The sequence below is a fragment of the Ammospiza nelsoni genome, chromosome 6 (genome assembly GCF_027579445.1).
Source record: "Ammospiza nelsoni isolate bAmmNel1 chromosome 6, bAmmNel1.pri, whole genome shotgun sequence".
Taxonomy (NCBI): Eukaryota; Metazoa; Chordata; class Aves; order Passeriformes; family Passerellidae; genus Ammospiza; species Ammospiza nelsoni.
This window is the reverse complement of record NC_080638.1, coordinates 54,083,101-54,099,006: the sequence shown is the minus strand read 5'-3', so window position 1 is coordinate 54,099,006 and position 15,906 is coordinate 54,083,101. Positions and strand designations below refer to the sequence as shown.

At 44.4% G+C, this 15,906-nt stretch overlaps 1 protein-coding gene across 1 annotated transcript in view; it reads right to left on the bottom strand.

The window, feature by feature from the left end:
- Nucleotides 1-15,906, bottom strand: part of RCOR1 (REST corepressor 1) — an 81,807-nt gene that overhangs the window by 18,006 nt on the left and 47,895 nt on the right. The window contains exons 4-5 of the mRNA XM_059473847.1: nt 5,610-5,662; nt 1,451-1,612 (exon numbers count right to left, since the gene is read on the bottom strand). Of these exons, the coding sequence (XP_059329830.1) occupies nt 1,451-1,612; nt 5,610-5,662 (215 nt within the window). The remainder of the gene's footprint in view (nt 1-1,450; nt 1,613-5,609; nt 5,663-15,906) is intronic.

The following is a 15,906-nucleotide window of genomic DNA, read 5'->3' as shown; positions in this document are numbered from 1 at the left end:
GCAGCATCTATAAACTTACAACTAACTCCTGAGCCATTGATTCCTGTCCCCTGCTAGACACAAAGCTTCATGCCATTTAATTCCTTTCATGCAGAATCGCCTTCCTGGGAGTAACAGTAAAAAAATATCATTACCTAGGGAACAGTGCAGGAGCTTGGCATCCCTGCACTGGAATGCACTTCACTCAGGGACAGAGCCATGCTTCTGCACATAAACCAAAGTGAGAATTTCTTGCTTTGGCAGTTAACCAGCCAACAGGGTGGGCTTTATGTTCCCTTTTTCCCCAGGACATTCCCCTGCCCTATTTTCCCTCCTACAGAAGAACTCAGGAATAAAGCAGCTCCACTCTTCAACAGGTCCACCACCTGACCCAAGGGAATGGGAGACCCTAGGACTCCAAGAACATTTGGAAATAAATGTCAGTGAAGGACAAGGAACATGAAGGAAGACATGATGAAAACAAGCCTCTTTCTGCCATCCTTTTGAAAAGGGACCTTCATCCTTGGAAGGCAAGTCACCTTTTACTTTTCAGCAGGATCAGCAATACAGACCTGTGTCACATGTACTTTAAAGAGGCTCAACACTCTGCAACAGCCTAGGCTCACTTCAAAGGGTCACAGACAGTGGAACTGGGTCCTGCTGGAACGCTCAAGAGGCTACTTTACTGAAGGAGAGCAAAGGACAAAGTCTAGTTCCCACCCAGGTGATGAACCGCTTGAAGACACTCTCAAGATACAATTAATAAAAATTTTTACAACCCATCCTCTCCCTCTTTCAAAAGAAAACTGCACATTCCCTAGTCCTTTCCTTTCAGGCAGAAATCTATCCCTGAAGTTTTCAATCATACATTTAAAACAGCATCATTACCAACCTAAAGCAAAGGACTGAAGCTTGCAAGGATGTATAAACCTCCATCACAGCATCTGCTGACAGTCCCAAATCACATTAAGCACAGACTTCATCATTCAATAAAATTAATTCCTAAAAATCAGGCTATAAGAAAGGAAATCAACTTTGCACAGAGATGATATTTACTGCATATGTGTGGGCATGTCTACAGACCATGCCTGGACTCCAGCTGAGACAAACACTACCATAGCACAAAAGGGGGCTGAAAACGGTAATTTCCAACAAAAAAAAAAAAAAAAAAAAAAAAAAAACCCAAAAAAACCCAAAAAAAACCCAAAAAAACAAAAAAAAAAAAAAAAACAAAAAAAAAACCAAAAAAAAAAAATCACAGTCATAGTTTATCCTGAACCAGTAAAGCACTTCAGGAAAACACTTCTACAGAGACTCCGGGAATAATATTGTTTCTTTCTATTCATGGTAGCATTCTCCCTCTCATCCCCTTTGGCCTGCTCTCTCTCAAGAGCATCAGACACACATTCAGCACAAACAACACTGAAGACAACAGTCTGTTCTGCTTTCCCACTCCTGCAACACCACTTACCATCTGCTGGATCCTGTGAAAGGTTTTCCCATGGAAACTGAAGGCCTGTTCAAACAAGACCTTGTCTTCCACTGTCCATTCATCTGGGAATGGAGTAAAGTTTGGCAGATCTGCCAAAGACTTCTCAATGTTGTGCTTGTGCCAAAACAGCATGCCGAGAGCCTAGAAATAACACAGACACCAAGGTGACAATTGTAATCAAAAGAAACACTACTGGAAAATGGAAAGGGAGAGCTATGACATTTTTCTCAGGCAACACATTAGACATAATTTCTGAGTGCAAGAAACCTGGAGTCCTAGGCTGTGAAGACCAGACCGAAGTTTATCAAAACCACACAGGTCATCATGTGATAAAAGATTAGCAACAGGAAGGTGGGAGAAAAAACTTAAACAATTACTTCAACTTTACTGATCATGGTATGCACAGATAAGAGCAAAGGCTTGGGAAGTCTACCTAAAAAAGACTGGAGGCAGCTTCTTTCCAGTGCTGGACTCCATTTCCTGGCAATTAGAAGGATGGTTTCTTTGACAGGGGTTTTTTATAATTGTTTATGGGGTTCTTTCCGAGGAGGAACAGGAAAAGAGAAGAGAATGAAACAAGAACTGGAAGAAGGAAAGGCAGAGAACATGCATCACCTTGACTTGCTGCTAAGAAGTCCCTAGCCCAAAGGAGGAATAAATCTCACACATTCTGGGGGCTGCTCTTTTGTTCCCTTGAGAGAACAAGGGAACAAAATGAGAGACCAAAATGAGACCTCATTTTGCTGTTGCAGTCTCTGCTTCTCAGTTCCAAAGTGCCTGTGCTTCATCACCTGCAAACCCTTCCCCTTCTGCTGTCTCTGAGGCACTCGTGCACAGCCCCCCTCTCCTAGGGCTCCACAGCCCCTGTGTGTTGTGACACAACACTACCCCTGGCATGCCAGCAAACACTGCAAGTCATTTTGGGAAGGCCTGACTCTGCAGAGCTAAAAACCAGCCTTTCACAATTGCTGTGAAGTGAAAACAACCCCTAACATGCTGAGTAAAACGTAAGAGTAACCCTCTCATCATATGCAAACTCAGCTCAGGTTTCACAGCCATAGTTACCCTTAGCTAGTAGTTTCACCCTGGCTGCCCAGCGTTACAAAATCCCTCCAAAATCGGGGTTTCCCCATTACTTTGCTATGCAAAAAAGTAGTTCCTTTATGGGATCTCACACCCCTGAGACACTGCAGAGAGCATGCATATAAATGTTAATGTTAGCCAAGATCTTGCCCAGATCCTGCTGGACTCTCAGTGCTGCCTGGACACCGTCTCCCTTCTGCCATCACACAGAACAAGTAGTAATAATCTCAGTCCTAGCACATTCACTTGAGATGTCACAGAAGCCACACAGCCGTTCTGGCAAGGATGGGTCAAAGAAACTATTCTGCAGTCATGAAGGACTGAGTTTCCTCTCCCCTGACAATCTCATTCAGCTTCAAATATATATCTATCCAACATCTCTATGAGGAAACAAGGGATAAACAAGGAGTGAGACATTTCAGGAGGGCAGGGCAGCATTATATAGCACTGAGGTGTTAGTGAGGACTAAGGGAAGAGCTGCTTATATAAAGCAAGAGGTAAACAAGAAGATTTTCCTTATAGGCTTTTTTAAGAGGAGATCAGTATTCATCTCCCACCTGTGCTGCCCTGGAAGAACTCTGCACTCTTAGACAGGTGAGCACAGGGCCTTCCCAGGCTCCTTTGTCCCAGGGTGTCTGACAAAGGCTGGCAGGGAAGGCCAGGTCACAGCCAGACTTACTGTGGTGCTTCTAGAAGTCTGACACTACTACAGCACAGCACAACAACCCACAGCTGCAGTTCCTGCCCTGCCAGAGCTCACTGGCCTGTGGGGAGCCTGCCCTTTGCCTGGCCAGGCTGCAGGGACTCCCAGCAGCACAGCCCTGAGCCTCCAGCCATGATCCAACAGCAGCAAAGCCAAGAGCAGGGCACTGAGCCATGGGCAAGGGGAGTGAAAGGACAGGGACGGGAGCTGGGCTGGCACGGATCGGGCAGCTGGACAGGAACCTGCTGGGCAGAGCAGCACCAGCCAGCACACACCCCAGCACCCTGCCAGCAGCTCCCACCCCCTGCAGCACACTGGCACATCCCAGCCTTTAAAGAGATGTTTTGGGCAGTGGGCACAGGTGGGAAAAAGGCAATCTCTGTAGATGACTGTCAGCCAAGCCCCCTGGACAGAGGAGCAAAGTGACTGGCTGTCAGGGAATGCACGTGTGGGACAGGGCTGCCTTGGCCAGCAGAGCCCACAGACAGTGGCCAATTGCTAAAGTGAGCTTTTACTGGCTTCCAGGGAGTCTGTATCAGCTTGTCCAGTTACTCAGCCAACAGCAACGCAGATGATACCTGCTGAAGACAGGGTTTCCCTTGGTGACACAAATAATCATCCTGATTTGAAAGCCTTGACACTTGTCCCTGTAATACAAAATGAATGTGTGCCTTCCAGAGCAACAAAACCTAGATCTTCTCCAGTTATTTCCTGAAAATGCCTAGCACAACTCTCTAGGAAATCCCAAAGGACATGGCAAACATGTTTAACTCCAGAGTATTATGTGAGAGTGCTACAGAAGGAATGAGAAAATTTTTAGGAGCAGGGACACTTTCACAAGCTGCTCAGTCACTTTACGCTCTGATATGGCAAGTCATGCAACTTCTGTACACAGAGGGGGAGAGAAAAATGGAGAAAAAGACTCAAAGGAATGAGTGGGAGGTCTGTATTTTCAACATTAAAATTAATGCAAATCTTTGTTAGCTAAATTTAATTTTTTCAAACCACAAGAATTCAGTGGGTTTTTTTTTAAATCACAAGCTTCATTTTCATCAGTCTTCTGTATCAGTCTTTCCTTTCCAAACAACACTTCTCCACTAAAATAATGAAACCCATTTTTACTATTCCAAGACCATCACTCTTGGCAAATGTTATGCACAATAACCAATACTAGGGTATACCAATATCAGCCAAAGGGAGTTACCATCTTTATTTTCATTTTAAGTTCACAGCCTTTTGATGTCTTCACATTCACTTGATTGCTGTTTTCTGCTTTTAGAAACTCCAATTATCAAGCCTGATGATTCCTGGTTTTGCCAGAAATTTTGCTGGCTATCTCAACCTCAGTGTTCTTGTTCAGCAAGAAGTCTTTCTGAGCATGAGTATCAACGACTGAAAGTCTGACTCAAGGATGACAGCAGAATCATTTACATAGAAGCCCTTTCCCATCCCAAGTATTTGTTTCTATGCTCACAGCCTCTGCCTGAACAATTTCATAAACTTTCAGGTTTTTGTACTTGTAGAGACAGTATATGATTTGCCAATACACTGAGTTGTGAGATTCCCTGCCTTCCCTTTCCGAGCAAGTATGAGTGCATGAGGAAACTCCACAGAATTCAGACACAAGTTTCCCAGGCACAAATCTACTCATCTCCCCAGCAAGTTTTGAAATCATTGTCAGTTAACACAGGAAAGATTAGTAGACAATCTTAGACCACAGGGAACAAAGGAGAGGTCTGTTCCTCACACCAGGATTTCCAGCCCTAAGTTACAGGTCATGGCTAAGGTCAGTGGCCACTGGCAAAGTCATCCCCTGTTTAGTGCAGTGACAGGCAAGGTGCTCATCTGTGAAATGCAAAATGATTTGCAGCACAGTTTTAAGGTAAATAACTGTGGGTATCAGTTTGCCTCAGAAAAGCACATGATGGTTCAATAGCTCATTAATAACTGGCAAGACATCTATGAAGCAGAGACAGAGCAGTCAGCTGGAAACTGCAGTGCAATCAGGCAGCTGTCCAAAGATAAGCCAATCTTTTTAACATTGTTTAGGGGGTCTGAAAGTGCTCAAGAAGCAGTCACCAGAGGAAGCATAATACTCATGGCCAGACTCCATTAGAAATGATAATGCTTTTGTTTTTCTCCTTCTTTTTGACTCTTGATGTAAAACTAGGGGTAAACTCTGTATCCACAGAGTACAGGCTACTATCAGGGACAGTCAATTCTGGGACAAGTACTAGAGGAAAAAACATAGAAGGTACAGAAAGAAAAAAGCAGTTCTAGGCAGTCACTTGAAGTCATGTTTGAATACTTGCTGAAAAATATTTTAAAATAAAGTACTCAAAGGGTTGTTACCTGCTCCATATTGTATCCATGCTTCTCTTTAGCAATGGCAATATATTCATCCACTGAAAAACAAAGAGAAGGTGTAAGTGCATTTCATATAATGATCTCATCTCCCCTTTTCTTTCCCAATCTAAAACCCAGATCTGCAGCCCTGACTTCAGCCCTCCACAGAGAACTTTCATGAACAGCTCCTGTTTCCAGCAATTCAGGAACAGAAGAAAATGTAAGAAAAACAAGCCACCAGACAAACTATGTATTCTCCTTAAGCCTAAATGATCCATGATATCCAATCCAGTCCCAGTACTTCTGAAACACAGCCTATAGTATTTCAGAACTTGTTCATCAAAACTGTAGACATGACTGTGTCAGCTGCTTTTTGGGGTGAGTGTTCATTTTGTGGTGGGTTTTTTATTGGTTGGTTGGTGGTGATTTTTTTAATAGACCCAAATTAGTTGTTTTCTTAAGGAAAAACATCCCCAGACACAATCCATGCCTTCCAATACTGCCTGAATCCTAGTGTTGCACAACCACTGCAGATATCTTGGTAAATTTTTCATTTCTCAAATCTCAGCAATTTTTATCTTGGACCAAACCCCACACTCTTGTATCATTATGCCCCATGAGCTTTTAATCTTTACAATGTGAATGTGCACTGGGAAGTTACGTTTTGTATAGTGGGACTAAACCAAATGTCTTCACTCAGAGTGACTGAGCCCACATTATGTCCAACAGCACCTATTTGAGAGGAATGGACCAAAGTTAGGAGCAGTGGTGGTGTTGTGAAGACTGTGCCCTTGTGTCTGATCATTATTAACCACACTGTAATGATAGTAACACCCTTGAAAACAAATTAATCCAAAAGGTGAGACTCCTGCTTCACCTTTTACAGGTTGCCTGTACAGTCCCCAATAACATGCTAGTAGTACCCTCACCTAAAACTGATACACACAGCCAAAGTTTTCATCCTTATACAAAAATCAGACTTCACAATGAGTCACACAGCAATGAACTCAAAAATCATTCTCCCTTCTTTTTCTACAGATACCCAGGGAAGGATGAAAGCAAGTTACAGTGCTGAGCACCAGACTCACAGAGAGCATACACAGCAAGGAAATGGTTCTGTGCGCTCTGCAGCTAAGGAAGCTGCATTTCCCACAGTCTGGACCTCAAATGTGCTTCTTGCCTATTTTCTATCTTTATGAACACTTTTATAGAATAGCATAGTATTCTTTAAAGCTTTTCCATCAAGCTGGGACAGTCCTCAATTATTCCTTCAGCTTATTAAGTAAGCTATAAGCTCAAAAGGTACTGGGAAAACAGAAAGGATAAATCAGAAAACACACAGCAGGAGAGCACCAGCCTCTTATTTTCAACTTGTCATTAATAATAAGAATTTAAATCTAGGTACTTAAAAGTAGATATCCCATGTTTAGACTAGCCAATATGACATGGGGTAGAAATCACAGACCTTCACGTGAAAAGTACAAAAACTTTGCATTACTTTTTACAAAAATATGTTGGAAAAGAGGGACTTGTTAAGTGCCCTACAAAAGTACATAAGAATATTAATACAGCCACATGTTGTGCCAGGAGAAGAGCATGCTATAAACACAGGCACAGCTCCACATTAGCAAGGACATTCCATGAGGTTCTTGTCCTTCCAGGCTCCCACCTGCACACCATGGCAACTCCCTACAGGAGTTGCTGACAAACCTGTACATTGCTCCATGTTTTAGATCCACTCAGTATATGTTTTATTAGCCTGTTGGAAAAAGGTCTAGCCACAACCATTCATCTGCATTACTACAACACAAACACATCTGTCTCTCTAACTCAACAAATTATTTCTAAGAACCACGTTGAACTGAGATGAAAATCATCCATTCTTGCAAACAACCTTTTCTTGTACAAGGGAAACATAATAAAATAGTTGCAAAGGCAGTGGAGGTGCTTGGGACAATGACCAACTTCCTAGGCTGAATCTGCTGCATTGCCTAATAGAACATCCTGAGGGCTACCAATGCCTAGTACAAACCCTGAAAATCAGCTTCACCACAGAAAAAAAAAAAACAACTTGCAAAACCACATCACAAGCAGAGAACATGATCCAGAAGAGACATAGAGGGTAAACAGGGACAGAGAAGGGAACTGCCTCATATATACACCATCCCTTCCCTCCACATGCCCAGTGGGGCAGGGAACCTCAGCAGGATGGGGGGCAGAACAGCAACTTCAGGTGCCTCCAGAGTTACAAAACCAAATCAAGAGCAAAGGCTGCCAGGAAACCCTATATGCAGCATTTCCCTGTAGTTCAGCTAAATGCTCTCTGCTTCCTTAAAAAACAGATATTGCACATGCAGTGTTATATATTTTGTTTAAGGAGGACATGAAGGAAGGAGGAGGGAAAGGAGCTGAATTCTCTCAAGTCCAAGGCTGAATTAAGCTCCTGAATGCTAAGTACTACTGCATTAACTACCCTGCTTTCACTGTGCAAAGATCTACAGCTCCTCATTTGACTTCAGCATCTGATCCTTTAATACATACAGAGAAGAGATGAGGTTGTTCTCCTTTCCAGCATATTATCCTTCTTATGCCTGATGTTAAGTAACGAAAACGCACTTGCTCCCCAAAAAATCATTACAGCCTTTTCTCTCCTAACTAAGCAACAATATTAGCAAGGTCCCCACATATAATTTCCCTTCCAACAAGGCAATACACCACTGAGCCAAACAGTAGATTGTGAGTGACTAGACAATATGAAAGTAAGCTTTCAGGAAAAGATGCTTTTACTGTCATGGTAGGCTCTGTAACACCTCAGTGTTATATCTCATTGTTACAGTGGAGAAAGAGAAAAGAATAAGGCAATAAGGCAGTAAACTGACCGTGAGCACACAGCAGTAGTACTCCTAAGCACTAAAAGAGCATCTGTGGGCGAAGGACAGACAAGGAGTACACCACCACGCTGTCACCTTGGCTTGTTTCCTGCCTGCTTACTGCCCCTCCTGCTCGTCATTTCTTGGCTAATTGTGAGCTCACTCGCTCTGATGCTGGCACCAGAGGAATGACAGTCCCCTGAGCAATCCTTCCCATCACTCTTTCTTTACCTTCCCCCTCCATATGAAGTAGGCAAGGAAGAGCACGGCACCAGCTGAGTCACACGATCCCTTTAGTCTCCCATACCAGTAAAGCCTGGAATTGCCACAAGCTCAATGCTTCGCATGCCACACCAGATAAAGAAGTGTCCTGTTCCATCCCTGCCTTCCCTCTGCACCTCCAGCAAGCACAGGGCAGCGGGCACGTGGAATTGTGCTTGCTGTGTTTCAGTGGCATTCATTCAGTCACGCTCGGTGTGCAACCCAGCAATCTGCTTAGACATCACAGGAGCCTGGGGCAGAGCCCTGCTTACACCACAGAGACAGCTTGCCAGCACAGCTCTGAGCTGCTTTCCAGAAGAGAACAAGCAAGAGCAGCAGAGCAATCCCAGCCCATTTCCCCCAGCATAAAATACACCACCAAGCACTCTTCTTACCAGCATAACTTTTTCCTGAACAGGGCAGGTAAGAGCATCCTCACCTCCCATCCAACTCATTTCCTTACACCAGAAAGATATTTCAACACAGACCAGGCCAAAAATACAATGAAACTTGAATACAGACAGTTGTGTGACAGGAGGTGCATTGCTCCTCTGAAGGCTCTTGTTGCTACTAGAAACCAGATGGGGGGAGGGACAGACAAGAGAACCATAAAATGTATTTCTTCACCTACTTGGCTACATTTCTTCTCTTATGTGCATTTTAGCTGGGTTGGGGTGAGCAGGATCCCTCTGTCCACCCCACACCCAAAATGGAGTGAGCATTGGCCCAAAGAGCCCCTTCCTACAGCCAGTCATGCTTAGGAAAGCAGGAGCAGCACAAAAGGCAGGGATGCAAAGGGAACAGAGCCTCACATACACGCTGTCACCAGCAAAGAGGTGCACAGAGTGCGCAGATGCTACAAGACATCTCCCAGACAAGAGGTAACTGAAGGACCCTGGGTGTAACACTAAGACAGCCAAAGAGGTAAGGGAAATGGAAGGGAGTGGCAAAGGAAGCACAGAAAGATGTTTCCTGCCCTCTAGAGAGGGGAGTTTGACCAAAATGGTGCCCTTAACTCCCTGAATTGTTTTCTTGTTCCCAGCCAGCTTTCTCATAAAGATTTGCCTTTTGCTCACTCACCTCCCTGCAAAAATTCCTCACCAGAGGCAAAAGAAAGAGGAACCTCTTGGCTGACACAGGGAAGGAAGAAAAAGAGCAAACAACTGCATTGCTGATTTTCAGTCCCACATCCTCGAACAGTGAATTGAGACGTAAATCATGAGCATTTATTTCAGGAGGGCGGGAGAACTGTGAAAAGAGAAATGCCTGAAAAGAATGACTCCCCTTATCACCATTTGATCACATTTCAATCTCTGAGTGGGTCCTTGTGGAGAATTTCTCCCCCCACCCAAACTGCTTGTCAATGGTCCCACAAGAATCACATTGTGTTCAGCAGAGGCAATGACTCCAAGGCAGGTTTGCAGCATGAGTGAGTGTGCTAAAGCCTATAGAAAGCAACAGGAATGCAGAGGTAGAGCTGTTGCTGCAACCTCAGTTCACCCCTATTACTAGGGTACTGCAGGAGCTCTGCACACTTTGCATATTACGTGATGCAATACCCTGGCAGAAGAGGGTGAAATGAGGACAAAAGCAGCATCCTTTGCAGCCTCAGTAATGTGCTTCACAGGGTTTGATCAATGCTGGAACCTGCAAGGAATTCTGGATGTTGCCATACATCTTTCCCTCCCCTCCATCTCCCCTGAGAATAGGAAAAAAAAAATGAAAGAAAAAAAAAAGAGATAGTCAAGACCCAAAATAAATCTATACTATATAAAGAAAATAAAGACATGTAGACACGTGAAACTTTTCCAAATTCCAAAACACAATTACGACGGTACGCAAACAACGGAGCAGTTTTCGCCTCGCCGATGAAAGCGAGCAGCTGCATTGCCGCGCCGCTGCCCCGGCAATGCACCCGCGGAACGCTCCTGCCACCTCGTGGTCCCAGCTCGGCACAGAAAGCTGCCAAAAGCACAGCAGCCTGCTCAACCTGCTCCCTAAAGTTAGCTGCAACTGGAAACAGGGGAGGCAGGCGAAAACCCCCAACAAAATCACTTAAATGAAACTAAACTCCACCTGATCTCGGAGGTCGTTCTAACCTTAATTATTCTGAGCTTCTATTCAAAAGGTTCTTATGCCTTGGAAAAGCTATTTTCTCTTCTTGGTAAGAGGTGATGTAACAGGCAGGAGAAGAGAGGGAGACAGAGCACAGAGGTGTTTTGTGTCCTGCGCTGACCCACCTGGGCAGGCACACAGCTTCCTTTATCACCTTTTCTAGGAACAGAGACTGCTAGTTACACAGACACAAAGGCTACCTAAAAACCTCTTCACACAACTGAAGGCACAAGAGGATTTGGGCTTCAAGTCCACTGCATCTGCAGCAGATGAGGATAAAGTCTGGATGCAACTGCAAGGCAAAGGAGAAGTTACCCCTTACCTGGAGAAGCTTACTTGGATAGGACCAAGAGAAAATATGCTGGAGCAGGACATGGTAACTTGAGTCATGGGACTCCTCAGAATCTATCAACCTCCCACCCACCCCCTGTTGCTCAGATTTTACTTCTGTACCAAGGGTCACAGGGTACCAGTGCATGAGAAATCTCCTAGGGCCGCAGGACCAGACTAAGCACTCCTATCTTCCATCCACCTCCTTCCACTTGTGAGCACAGGCACCTGCCTGGAATCCCAGGGACCCACACTGGCACACTGTGCCACCCAAAAGCTCTTTCCCAGCACATCAGTTTCCTCCCCAAGCATGCAGTTTAAGGCATACAAGCACTGAGTGGTGGCTGGCAGTATGGAGATGCTCTGACCTCCTAGGAGGAGCAGTCCTGGACTGTCCTGTCACCAGCCCTACCCACACAGGCTGCCCCTTTGTCCTGTGCCAGCTCTGCAGCCACTCAAGGCACTGACCACCACCAAAGCTGAAAGCTACTCATAGAAGTTTTATATGACTGTGTAGCATATAAAAATCTCTTTTATTGGGAGGTTGCACAAGCCTGAGAAATGATGAGCCCTCCTAGTTTCAGCAAGGAATGAGACTGACTCAAACCAAAAGTGAGACTCATTCCTTGCCCCAGCACAGTACAGTGGCAGGGATAATCAGGCAGGTAGGAACAGGTCTACATAAACTTGCACTGGTGAGGAAAAATCTGTTCACAGAACCACACCTGGAGCATAGAAACTGCAGCCTGAGAGAGAATAAATCAAGGAATAAAATAGAGTGCTCCACTGCTGGGAGATTTATCCCTTTAAAAACCCTAATAGTTTCCTTTGTCACACAAAGGCAATCGGTCCCCAAGCAGTGCACACTAATAAACTAAAAAGAAACACTGTATTTCCTACCTCCTTTTTTATTATTTTTAATACTGCTCTTTGCATGGCCTGCACCTAAGGACAAGTTCAAAGCTGAAACCTCAGTGATGGTTAAAGACATCACTCATCTGCCTTTAGATTTTGCTTCACCAGCTAGAAAGCTGTACTACAGACACTATGAACTGACTAATTAGCATCATTTTTGTGGCTTGCCAAAACTATTTAAACTCTTTACTAAGGAAGGCCTTTTGTTAGTACACACGTAACTTTTAAAGCCTTTACCAATGGATGTTCCTTCCTGAAGCTGCACCCTCTGCTGACACCATCACACCATGAAAAGTCTCTAAAAACAGCATGTACACAGGGCAGTGTGTTAATGAGGACTGCCAGAAGGGAAGCCAGATGGGTGATGCTCTCTGCTGCTGCTCTCTCCTTCAGAAGGGCCATGTGGATGCCCATGGTAAGGACATGCACAGAGGATCCTCTGGGAAAAAAGAATGCTTCTTACACATCCATCACATTCAACCTACAGTCAGAACTTTGCTCTGCCATATCAAATGAGTTAGCTTTAGCATAGTCTGCCATAGCAAATGAGTTAGCTTTAGCATAGTCTGCCATAGCAAATGAACACCACTTTACTGGAGGAATGGCACAGGTTTAAATATCTACAGAGCCCTGGGTACCACAAACCCAGATGTTGCCAGATGTGCTACAGAAAACTATGAGAGAGATCTGACAAGGCAGTAACAAAGAGGAAATATTGTCTTTGGGATCTAGCACAGAACAGGAAGAGCCAAATGAGATAACCATGGGACCTAAACTGTGACCATATGAAATCCAAGCATGGCTATCATTTAGAACTGCAAGCCTGATCCTAAATCAGACACAGACGCTGGACTGTATTAAATGTAATTATCAGAGCAATTGATATTGGGTTTAAAGCCCATGTGAGAAACAAAACACATTAGCTTCTGGCAGGGAGCAAACATTCATTCCCACGTATGACAACAAGTTACAAGACAGGATAAATGCATACAGAAAACACTGAAACAACAAAGTGAGTTTATGGCAGAATAGCTCTTTGCATTATTCAGTACAGTGCTCTCAATTCAGTCCGAGAAGCTCTAAAGCCAGATTTATTCTACTGTCAAACTTTGGCTTGAGTTCACTCCACTAGGAGGTCACAGCCTAGGATTATATACTTCAACTACAGTCAGCAACACACCCAAGCAACTCAAGTAGCAACTTGAGCATTATCAACACAGTTGAGGCAAGAGGTAGATTGTTAAATCAAATATAATCATTGTTCAGTGCAGGGGATTCTAACTTGGGTTAGAAGTAACTCCTTTGCACAGATTTTTGCATAGAAATTATCATGTTCACTCCCTGAGAATGCCTGATCCAGTGAATGCTTTCCAAAAGCCATATTTGCCAATTTGAAAATAAACACCCCAACAAACACCACCACCAACACACCAATCTGATACACACTAATGACACAATCAGTATGGGAGGCCACAGAGTCAGGTTACTAGCAATCCCATACAAGGTTTCAGAACTCTGCCTAGGAACATTCTCATCTCTTCATCCACGTCATGCTTTATACATTGAAATTCTTGGTCTGCAAAACAGTCAGCAGGAATACTATAAAACTTCATTGAGCAACCTGCTGCCAACCAGCTTCAGAAGCCACCAAGGAATATCCAGACTGAAAACACTCTAAAGAGAGTGAAACCTTCCACAAGGTCAATTTTCCAACCTCAAAGAGATTTTGAAAGCTCCTAAAAACCAGAACTATAATATTCTCTGCTGTTGGAGGAATGCAGACTAATGAAAGCCCTGTATCAGAGCCAGGATTCCTAAAGAGCATGTGTAACTCCACTTCCCCACAACACAGGGTCTTTGTGCAGGACGAGGGAACATGCACAAGGGGCATGCAGGAGCAGAATAGCCAACAGGTTAAATTACAGCTCATTATTATTGTTACTGATAATAAGGCCTGTGACAAGAAAGGAGAAGCCACGCTGACTCCCTTTATATTGGACACAAAAGCAAAAGAAATGATCAATTTGTCCCATGGCTACCTCCTTGAGGGATGCCACTTGGGCAGAAAGGAAGCATCAGGCAAGCCAGCAGTCAGCAAGAGGAAGGAGACAAGTCTGAGTCACACAGTTGCTGCCCTCAGCAGATGGGCATCACCCCACCACAGGCAGGTCAGCCTTTGGGAGACACTAACATTCAGCGCATCCCTTCTTGCATTTATCTGCTTCCTATAGGCTTAGAAGCAGAAGAGGTACAAAGCTGTGTCTGACCTCTCTAAGGAGTCCATGCAGAAAGACAGCAAAGTTCCACAGCCAGACCTTGAATGACATAATCCTTACAGTAGCCTCTAAACCAAAGCAGTAGTGTTATGCTGAGGGATATTATGGCAATAAAATACTGCCAAATTAAGTTGTTTTAGAAAAAATTGAGTTACAGATTCATAGAGCACATGCTGAAACTTGGATTACATGCAGGCTTCTCAGCCCTCAAGGCTGACCCTAAGACACTCTGTGGAAAAGCCTATGATAAATCAATGTTACTAAATAGACCCTGGAATATGAGTGGTGGGTTACCACGGTTTTAGTCAGGAGTTAGAAACCCAGTCCTTACTGAGAAGTTAGTATGTATTTATATTACCACTAATGCTCGCAATGCTAGAAAATTCACTACAACCCTACCACAATTTGAACCTGCACAAGAAGCACATGAACAGGGAAGTAACTTAAGGTAGAGTGCAAAAGTAAGAGTACAGGAAAATTAAGTAGTAGGAGTGGTTCCTAATTAGAGCAAATGATGCCACAGCAAACACATAACGATGAGGGAAGCTCTGGCACATGTCCTGGAGAAAGCCAAGCTGCTTTGCCTCCTGCACTAGCAGGTCTGTAAAGGTCACACTTGGCAGCACATGAACTCATCAGAGCAAGCTGTTAGGGCTATGACCTCCTCAAGCATTCCTCCATGAAGACATCTCCCACAAGAGCTCCTCCCTGCCTGTGCACAGCTTCCATCACATACCTATAAACACGCATTTGCTGACTAACTTTGCTCTAAGGAAAAAAATTTAAAAAAAAATAACACAGAAAGTTACACTCAGTTTTCTGACCCTTCCTAATTTTTGCTCACAGCTACCATAAGAGACCAGACAAAACAACCCAGTCCTCTGCAATGCCCCAAGCCTGCCATTCCCAGCAGCACTGGGGCACACTCAGCCGTCCCAGGGCAGGGCCAGGCAGGGTGAAGCAGCTGCAGCTCCTCCTTCTCGTCATACTGGTCCTACAACTCACACAGCACCCATCAGGCTGGCTAAGGCTGCTCCCAAATGAATTTCAGATCAAGGCTCACTGCCAGCTAACTCTGAACACAGCCATCATCACTCCATTACATCCACATCATCCTGTCTCTAAACTTCTCTCAGGAAAAGCTTTCCCGGAGCCCAGCACCGGCTGGATCCCGCAGCAGCAGCAGCAGCAGCATTTCAAAGTGGGTCAGCCTGACCTGATCAGAGCAGGCCTGGATCACACTGCAGGGAAAAGGAGGCACTAACAGGTGGCAGGAGAGAACAAGGCACATGAAGAAACTGGTGACTGCCTCCCCCTCCCAGCACAGCAGCAACAATTCCTCCAGGAAAACACAGCTACCTTAGATAAGACATCCTTTTCTTGGATAGTCTCCAACACATTCTCTTCTTCAGGCTTTTTTTTGTTTGTGGGCTTTGGGGGAAAAAAAAAAACAAACCAAAACAAAAAACAATCCACTGTACCTTTGTTGCAATCCATCCAAATATGCACCCTAGTTCTCTCAAACTAAATTGCTTT